Genomic DNA, 10532 nt, shown 5'->3' with positions numbered 1-10532 from the left:
CCTGAAAGCTGAGAGGGGACTGAGGGTTGTCTGTAAGTCAGATCTGTAGACTGATGATGATGATGATGGTGATGATGATGATGATGAAGATGAGCAGGGCAGAGAGAGTCATATGAAGATGAAGAGGACAGAGGTAATAATATTTAGGGTTTTGAGGCTGAACGGAGGCACAGCTGAACTCTCTGTTGACAGAGTTGACAGATAGAGGATTAAAAGTGAAGCTGACCCCTGACCCCCCCCCCCCCACCCCCCCCGCCCCCCCTCACCAGCTTCTCCCCACCATACACACACACACACACACACACACACACACAGCATGTAAAAGCTCCTAACACCTGTCTTCAACCTGTTGCACCACTAATGATCTAACATTGTTCAGATTTTCTCTGTTTCTCTCTTTCATGTTATTTTTAAACTGACTTTGAATCAATAATCAAAATTAATCTTCTTTTCATTTTGTACTTATCTTACGATGTCTGTAAAATACATCAGACAAGTTTAATCAAGTCATGAAATATCCTTAAATGAATGAAGATGAATGAAGATCATTAACACAGATCATCAAATGTGTCTAAGAACCTTTTGTTAGATCTTTAGAAAATCTTCATTTAATACATCTGAGATTTAGATTTTTGTTTCTTATGTTTGTTTTTGAGAGTAAATTTGTGTATTTTGTGAGTTTTTAAAATGTTTGGAGTTTTTTACAAAGCATATTTTCACTCTAATATATTTTATCATCACTTTGGTTTTCTTTTCTTTTTTCTCCTCAGTAAAGTTTCTTATCTCTGTAACTTCTAACATTACTAGTTGAATGATAAACATAACATTACACATTTTCCTCTCTCAGCACAAGCTTCTCCTCCCCAGCCTCTAAACTTCAAGATTTTTAATAATTAAACTTCCAGAAAATGGAAAGCGTTTAAATGCAAAAACAATTTCATGGGAAACTTATTTTAAACCCCAAAGATAAACTTTCTCTTAATGTGAGAAATGTTTCACACTCACTTCTTCATTCTTAGGTAATCCTCCTTTCAGAGGTTTATATATAGTCTGCTTTGCTTGGAAACAAGACCCGACCTTTGACCTGACCTGAGTCATCCTGAGTCTGCCCTGAACTTCTAGAGTCACACACGCACACACACACACACACACACACACACACACACACACACACATGAGAGAGAGACCAAACCTTTAATGATAATACTTTTCATATTAATCCATATAATTATTAGTCATTTAAATGTGTATCTACAGGCCAGTATGTACAGGAAATAAACACACACACACACACACACACACACACACACACACACACACACACACAGACACACACACACACACAGACACACACACACACAGAGGCCAATATATACAGTAAATATAAACACTTCTTAACTCTCCAGGTCTTGAAAACACCCAAAAACTGAGAGAAAATGAAAGAGTATAACTTCTCTTTCTTTATATTCTAACATTTCTCTTCCCGTCTCTTCATGTGTTTTTCTCACGCTGTTATTCTACAAACTGTTAGTGAAAGGCAGCCGGCAGCTGACGGGATCAGGTCCAGGATCAAAGGTTGTTAACCAGCCAGAGTTTGTTGAACAGGCAGCGTGAACTCCACCGAGCCAGCTGGCAGTCATCGTGGTTTTCATGTCCTCTGTCCTCCGTCACTCTCACTCACTAATCTTTGACTTTATTTAATTAAATCAAAGGTATAAAGCTTTATAAAACTAAATCTGTTCTTGTACAACACACAGCAAATAAACAGTATTTATTATATAGCTACTTCATTACAGCTGAACTCAATGTGTTTTACATTAAAGTGACATTAAATTATAATAAATAAAATACAAAAATAAACAATTACATCATCACTCCTCAAGCATAAACTCTGCCTGAGTTAAACACACATGTTTAATAATCTGTTAAATGTTTTATTCTTCTGTTTAATCTCTCACACTTATTCCCATCATATGTTCTTTTTAAACATACACTTAAATACACTGTAGGTGGATAAAATATGTAATATTTATCATTCTTTTGTGGTTACACCATTTGACATTTTCAGGAGCATTCAGTCTTTTGGTAAAAAAATGGTGCAAATGTCATTTTAAATGATATAAAACCAACAAAAATACAAAATGTTCATTTTAACAAACCTGATGCTGCTTTTAAAGATATTTTTAAAGATAATTTTGAATTGATCATCTTTAGGTGAGTTGGACAGAAGATGCTTTAAGATCTTATGATGAGCAGTTTTGACTATTTTCTGTTATTTTATTAAACAATAACTTGAAAAGAGGAACACTGATAATGATTAAAACCCTATATTGAAGCTGAGCATGTCTACTGCTTCATTTTACAACGACACACTCACACAGGTGATCCAGTGATGGTTCTCTTCTCTCATCCCTTCACGCTCTTCTGTGCGTTGGCTTTGTGCTCTTTAAGTATCACTAATAACAGTCTGCTTCCTCATTCACACACTGCAGCACCCACAGCCTCATTAAAGCTGGAACTCAGCCAAACAAGCTCCTCTCTTCACTTTGCATAAATTAGCTCAGACGCAATGTATCACTGCCAGAGTACGACCTCACACACACACACACACACACACACACACACACCTTCATTCATCCATCGCCGTCGTCCCGTTCACTTCCTCATTTACTCATCAGCTGAGATGTCATCACTCAGCATTTCAGCAGGACTCAGATGTGTTTTAACACACAGTAGATCAGAGTCAGTCACACACCAGCGAACACACACTTTTCATTTCATTTCTGCCAATACTCTTCTTTTTAATCTTCATCTGCTTTGTTGTTTCCCCCCCCCCCTTTCTTTTTTAAATGTTTCTTTTGTTGTTGTTGTTCTTCCACAGAGAAGAAACTGCAGATCAAGCCTCGGCTGTGATGGAAAACACACGTCGATGTGCCGATTTCTGATCTCCAGGTTTGTCCTGACAGGTCTATCTGTATCTGACTTACTGAATCACTCAGGGCATGAAGTTTATATCTCCTGTATCTATAAACCAGTTTTACATATCAATTTATGTGTTTACAAGACAGGTTTGTTTTATTTTTTCCCTCATCAGGTTTTTTTTTTTTTTGTAAATTTTAAAAAGTATGAATAAAAGATGAACTGTGACAGTCTTCTCAGTGATCTTCATTAGAGTGTATTGAGTGTTTATGGGCTTCGTGTGTGTGTTTCTGTTTTGGTGCGGTGGCGACAGCGGTGTCACTTGACCCCCCCCGAGTGTGTGTTTCAGGCGTGGAGACGAGACACACGTACACAGCGTACAGTGACTTCATCGTTAGTGTGTGTGTGTGTTCTGTGTCTTTAAACCTCTACAGTTTAGATCAGGCATGTCCAAAATATTCTATAAAGGGTCGTGCACCTGCAGGTTTTTGTTCCAACCAATCAAGAGCACATATGAATCAACCAATCAGCTGCTGTGCTGCTGCCTTGTGTCTGAATAGTTTGGACATTGTTGGTTTAGATCACACAAACTCAAATGTTAATATGAATGAAGAATCCATAAAATCCTCTTTGGGCCGTCAGCTTTTTGTGTCCAAAAGGCCACAACTCAGTGTAACGCCCCCTATCTGATTCCATAAGAACTGCAGCTCCATTTGCAGCTTTAAAATGAACATGAAAACACGACTAAAAGATTCTCTGCTCCAGTGGTGTGCACAAAGGGGGGGGGGAGTTGTGGCCCAATTGTTGAAAAACGTGTGCTAAACTGCCCTCTTAGGTGGCAAAAACGTGAGCTAAAGTTCCCTCTAGAGTGGCGAGAACGCGCTGTATGTTTCCCCCTTTTTTTCTTTTCGCCCCCGCCCTTCAAAAAGTCTGTGCACGCCACTGCTCTGCTCTTGTGTGTGTGTGTGTGTGTGTGTGTGTGTGTGTGTGTGTGTGTGTGTGTGTGTGTGTGTGTGTGTGTGTGTGTGTGTGTGTGTGTGTGTGTGTGTGTAATTATGTCATGTTTTACTTGTGACCTGCCAAACGACCGCAGATGTAAATTAGTTTTAAGCTAACTCTGGTACAAATACATCAAAAGGCAACATTTATGGTCCCTTTATATTTTTCTCACCTTCCACAGTAAAGTCCTTTTCAGACAGGATTAACATGACAGAGGGAAGTTGGGGACTAAAATATTCTCTGTGCTCCTCAGTAATTTATCATTTTAGAGAGAACAGAACAGAAAACAACTTTATTGTTCATCAGGGTGAAAAAATGTCCCTTTGACTTTTCTTCAAATTACAAAGCAGGGCAATAACACACAACCTACACAACAAGCAACATGGCTCAGTGATCAGAATATCAGAGGTTTGATTCCCGGCTCCTCCGGTCCACATGTCGATGTTTTCTTGGGTAAGATACTGAACCCCAAAACTGCTCCCATCAGTGTATGAATGTGTGTGTGAATGGTTGAATGTGACATGTAGTGTAAAAGTGTTTTGAGTGGTTGAAATAGAAGTAGAGTCCATTTATAGTTTAACTTATAGAACAAATGCAACAACAAGGCACTGTGATGCAATAATGTTTATTGCACTTTAAATAAAAGACATGATCTGTGTCCTAAATCACTCTGTTTACTATACACTGCTCTACATTTAACCTCTGACATTTCATTTGAGTGTCTGAATGTGTAAATATCTCCTCTGTATCTTAAAGATGTGACCTTCTTTGTAATCATAAACATGTTCATCAGTACCTATAGTTTAACCCTCCTGTCGCCCTCCCGGGTCAAATTGACCCCATCTCTTTTCACTGTTCCTTCCTTCCCTCTTTCTTAAATTGTTCCTTCGTTCTTCCCTTCCTTCCCTCTTTCTTTGCTCCCTCCTCCTTCCATACTTCTTTCCTCACTTCCTTCCATTCTTCCTTTCTTCCTTCCTTCCTTCCTTCCTTTCCTTCCTTCCTTCTTCTTCCTTTCCTTCATCCTTTCCTTCCTTCCTTCCTTCCTTCCTTCTTCCCTCCCTCCCTCCCTCCTTACTCCTTTCCTTCCTTCCCCCCTTCTCTCCTTACTTCCCTCCTCTTTTCCTCCTTTCCTTCCTTCCTTCCTCCCTCCTTACTCCTTTCCTTCATTCCTTCCTTCCATCCTCCTTTCCTCCTTTCCTCCCTCCCTCCTTATTCCTTTCCTTTCCTTCCTTCCTTCCTTCCTTCCTTCCTTCCTTCCTTCCTTCCTCCTTTCATCCCTCCCTCCCTCCTTACTCCTTTCCTTCATTCCTTCCTTCCATCCTCCTTTCCTCCTTTCCTCCCTCCCTCCTTATTCCTTTCCTTCCTTCCTTCCTTCCTTCCTTCCTTCCTTCCTTCCTTCCTTCCTCCTTTCATCCCTCCCTCCCTCCTTACTCCTTTCCTTCATTCCTTCCTTCCATCCTCCTTACTCCTTTCCTTCCTTCCTTCTGTCCTCCTTTCCTCCTCCCTTCCTCCTGTCCTTCCTTGACCCGAGGACAACAGGAGGGTTAATGACACATTTTAACAGATTACAGTTACATTGGTTGTGCAGAGCAGCAGGTGAAGCAAAGGATGCTGGGAGAACTTATCTCAGACATCTGCTGATAAAACTATTAATAACTATTAATATGCTGTTTGTGAGTATAAGTGTGTTTGTGTGTTGACTGCAGAGACTCATATTTACAACATTAATACGCTCTTTAAATGAAGTGTTGTCACTGCGACAAACATGCAGCGTGACACAGGGGAGCACAACATGAACACACACACACACACACACACACACACACACACACACATATATGTATAAAAATAGTGTATATATACAGTGACACACCTGCCACCCTGTTAGTAAGATAAAACCCTCCCAGCAGATCACTGAAACACTCCTCTGTGTGTGTGTGTGTGTGTGTGTGTGTGTGTGTGTGTGTGTGTGTGTGTGTGTGTGTGTGTGTGTGTGTGTGTGTGTGTGTGTGTGTGTGTGTGTGTGTGTGTGTGTGTGTGTGTGTGTGTGTGTGTGTGTGTGTGTGTTTGGATTAAGTGTCCAAAGATAACATTCCTCAGAGCGTGTCCATTAAAAAAATAACACATGCACATAGATTAATAAAATACACACCTGTCTTCTTTATATTGAGACATTTTTTTCTAAATATTTGCCGTCCACACTGACAAACTAAACAGTTTTATTATGTTAAATCTCAACTAACATTGTTATTATGGCCATGATTTTATAGCTTATGATGAAAAGACCATTCTGCTAAAGTTAGAAGGTTATTTTAATATTTTAACCCTCCTGTTGTCCTCAGGTCAAGGAAGGAAGGAAGGAAGGAAGGGAGGAGGAAAGAAGGAAGGAAGGAAGGAAGGAAAGGAGTAAGGAGGGAGGGAGGGAGGAAAAGAGGAAGGACATAAGGAGAGAAGGAAGTGATGAAGGAAGGATCAACGAACAAAGGAAGGGAGGAAAGAAGGAAGGAAGGAATGAGGAAGGAAGGAAAGGAGTAAGGAGGGAGGGAGGGAGGAAAAAAGGAAGGAAGTAAGGAGAGAAGGAAGGGATGAAGGAAAGGAGGAAGGAAGGAAGTGAGGAAAGAAGTATGGAAGAAGGAGGGAGCAAAGAAAAAAGGAAGGAGGGGAAGAACGAAGGAAGTCAAAAGAGATTGGGTCAATTTGACCCGGGAGGACAACAGGAGGGTTAATGTCTCCTCTGTCTGTTTGGCTCGTGTATCTGTGCAGTCGGACACAGAACCATACTGATGCATTTGATGATGTAGACTTTAAACAGCGGAGGTCAGTGTGTGCGTGTGTGTGTGCAGTGTTATAATAAGTTGTTGGTGTTTTAACATGTTTTTAGTTGGTTTGTTGACAGATTCTTTAGGATAAATTTCTTGGTTTTGGTCTTTTTTAATGTTATTTCTTAAGATTCTTTACAACATTTCAGTGAGAACAGCTGTATCGTGTTATTGGCTGAGACAAGAGTCAGGTGGTCGTCTTAGTCTGTGCAAGTAGACGAACACACATCAGCTTCTTTCCAAAAACGCACAAAATGTGACTGATGTTTTTAAATGCATCCGGTTAATGGAGCATTTATTTAACCCTCCTGTTGTCCTCGAGTCAAGGAAGGAAGGAAGGAAGGGAGGGAGGGAGGGAGGAAAGAAGGAAGGAAGGGAGAAAGGAGTGAGGAAAGAAAGAGAGAAGGAAGGAGGGAGGGAGAAAGGAAAAGAGGAAGGGAGGAAGGAAGCTAAGAGGGAGGAAAGAAAGAGAAGGAGGGAGGGAGGAGAGAAGAAAGACAGGAAGGAAAGAAGGAGGGAGGGAGGAAGGATGGACAGAAGGAAGGAAGGAAGGGAGGAAAGAAGGAACAGTCAAAACAGACTGGATCAATTTGACCCAGGAGGACGACACAAAGGTTAAAGGAAAACTAATCACCAGTTTTACACATCATAGTCTGATTCCACGTGACAACCCCGACCAAGTTCAGAGGTCGTTAGGAAAGAAGCTCAAGAAATTATCAATCGTAGTTTCAGAAGCTCTGTGTGTGACGCTGGCTCATGTGTTCCAAGAAGAAAAAGAAAAGAAGGACAAAATGACTGTGGACCTGTTCCTGGATGAAGAAGACAGGATGGACTCTCAATCCTTTAAAGAGAATACGAGTCAAGAACATTACAGACATGCAGCGTCCCTTCTTTGTTTCTCCATGCTTACATACGTCCACCAGAGAGCTTTCTGTACTGGTCAACATCAGGAAACACGTTGTAGGAGACGTTTAACTAGAGAAAGAAATGCAAAAACGTCTTGACAGGCTTGACTTTTCATCGGGGAGTCACAAGGTCCCAGACGCCATGTTGCTTTTCTTCTATTATGTCACACTACGAAGCCTGATCATCATTCCAGATGTTCACTTTCAGGCCCGAAGCAGTCAGCTACAACAAGATTGTGTCAAAAGTAGGCTGCATTTGTTGTCTGATTTGCTGCTTGTAGCATAATTCACTCGAATCGTTGACCAAGCTGATAGCTGTTTGGTTGCATTGTGGGTAATGTAGGCTGAAGGTTTTCACTTGGAAGAAGAATGTTTGGACTAAAAAAAGACGATATCTCTGATTCTGCTGCTTTGATTTTAATCATTTTTTTTAATAACTGACCATCGTGAGTCTGACAGTGGTGTAGGAGAACCAAGAAATCAGTGGAGTGCTTCTTAAGAACATGCAAGGAAGATAAAAACTCAGTGGAAAAGATGCATTTCCTGATTTAACATCAGTGTGAATCTGACCTCAAACAGAGAAGATTTTGCACCAACTTGTAAAACTTTGGTACTTTGGACTCACCCCCAGTTAAACTGCATTGAGTCAGGATGCATATTTGTGTGTGTGTGTGTGTGTGTGTGTGTGTGTGTGTCCATGTGTCCGTGTGTGTGTGTGACCGTTTAACTCGGTTCTCTCTCAGATGTATTGACAGCAGCGCGTGGAGATGGAGAGCTCGACATGTTTCTCAGAAAAGGAAGGAGACAGGGAGCCATCACTCTTCTCTTCTCACCACGGTGTTTTTTCTTACCCCTCCTTCCTCCTCCTTCCTCCTCCTCCTCCTCCTCACCCACGTCGCTCCTCTCCTGCGCTGAAGACGTAAAGTGCCTTAGACAGATGTCTGCTGCCTCTTGTCTAAAACCCTCAACGTGAGCTGCTGAGCTCGGCAAACTCTAATTAAGATCAATATTTCAATTTTTAGTAAAAGCGCACGAGACGGAGAGAAGACAGAGGGAGAGAAATCATCCGTCCACAGAGACAAAAAGAAAGGTCAACTGTGATTCTTCATACTGTGTGTGTGTGTGTGTGTGTGTGTGTGTGTGTGTGTGTGTGTGTGTGTGTGTGTGTGTGGTTGTTGTGTGGGTGTGAAAGTGTCAAATATTCTCCTTTCATTCTCTAAGGTTTCTCTTTAAGTTTTACTTCCTCTAAAGGAAAAAAAACATGTTTATTACAACTTGGATGGATCTTATTCTCACATGTTAGCTCCTCCTCATACAGTAGTTTCACTTTATTAACCTTTACATACTGTTCAGGGTCAAATTTCTCCCGTGTTTACATTTGAGAGCTGTAAAAACACAATATACACGTTTTTATTAGCTGGACTTTTCCTAATGTGAACCACAGTTTACAAAAATAGAAATAAAATGCATTATTCTTTTTTATTTCTCTGCAGCTGAGACACATTTTTATATATGCAAATGTACAAAATTAGACTTTTGTTCATGATCAAAACTCAATAATCAGCAGTCAAACATGTTGTATGCATCATATTCTATAAAATGGATTAATTAAACATGTATTATTGGTGAATTTATGAATGTGAATTGGGGTAGAGACTAATTATGAGTCAGAATATGAACAGTATGTAAAGGGTTAAAGGAGACATAATGTGCTTTTGTCCATTTCTGTCATTTATATATTGGTATTTATGGTGTTAAACACAGTTAGAAGGTCCAAAACTTCAAAAAAATCAGGCTTCAACCTGCTCTGAAGTTTGCATAGTTACCTCACAAACAAACAAACAGTCGTCCTCTCTGTAGCTTTTGTTGCTCAGGTTGCTCCGTAGGTTGTTTGCGTTGCTCACCCACGTACTCAGGATCCCACGCTGCCTCCAACATGTTCCGATGTATTAGAGAAGTTTCCATTTCGCGTGATTAACAAAGAAAAAAGAAGTGAAATCTTACAGATAAAATGTTTTTCATGTGATCTCAAGAATAAAAAAGTTGTTTTTTTTTAACTGGAAATCATGTAAAAACCTTCCAATAGAGCCCAGGAATAGAAATGAGGACCTGAAAATGTGCACGATGCATCTCCTTTTAAAGGAACAATATGACATGTTTTGAGGGAAATCTGCTTATTCTCTTTCTTTCTTCCAAAGAGTAAACAATGAGAAGATGGATACCACTTTCTGAAGCTACAGCCAGCTGCCGGTTATCTTAATGACAGAAAACTGGCTTCGTCCAAAAGTAACATCACCTCTAGAAAGTTTGTGGTAGACGAACACGTCCAGAGTAAGAAGAAGAGATTTAATAGGACCACAAGAGGCATTTTGAGCTGAATTTGTCTGAAGAAGAGCATTGCATCATATTAAATCTACCTGCATTGTATCATATTAAATCTACCTGCATTGCATCATATTAAATCTACCTGCATTGTATCATATTAAATCTACCTGCATTGGGAGCTGCAGTATGTTGTTGCTTTTAACAACACCTCAAGAGAAATGATTATTAAAATAAAACAACAGTGACGTGCTGTGAGTGAGAGAGTAGATATTAGGCCCTGGTTCCACTGCAAGAACTTCGGGGTAATTTTAGCCCCCGCCTCTGGGTTTGTACTCCGTGTGGCCCCGAAGAATTCCTGGATGGGGCTTGAGTTTTACTCGGTGCTGATTGGGTAAACTCAAAGCGGGATGTGGCAGAAGAAGAAGATCAGAAGTAGAAAGTGTCGACGAACACGAACCCAGGAACCAGCTCAGCTCCTTCCATGTTTGTCGATTTCTTTGTTATGCTTTCGGTCCGTCGCCTCGGTGACGTCGCGGTCAGAGTCCAGTGGATCCTATCAAGATCT

At 40.6% G+C, this 10532-nt stretch overlaps 1 protein-coding gene across 1 annotated transcript in view; it reads left to right on the top strand.

Moving 5' to 3' along the window:
• zc3h3 (zinc finger CCCH-type containing 3) overlaps positions 1-3140 on the top strand; it is a 26303-nt gene extending 23163 nt beyond the window's left edge. The window contains exon 8 of the mRNA XM_062423743.1: positions 2882-3140. Within this exon, the coding sequence (XP_062279727.1) occupies positions 2882-2913 (32 nt within the window). The 3' untranslated portion in view covers positions 2914-3140. The remainder of the gene's footprint in view (positions 1-2881) is intronic.
• Positions 3141-10532: the final 7392 nt, after the last annotated feature.

Source organism: Scomber scombrus, chromosome 8 (assembly GCF_963691925.1).
Source record: "Scomber scombrus chromosome 8, fScoSco1.1, whole genome shotgun sequence".
In the NCBI taxonomy this organism is placed as follows: domain Eukaryota; kingdom Metazoa; phylum Chordata; class Actinopteri; order Scombriformes; family Scombridae; genus Scomber; species Scomber scombrus.
Note: the sequence above shows the minus strand (reverse complement) of the source record. Positions and strands in the feature narration are given on the sequence as shown.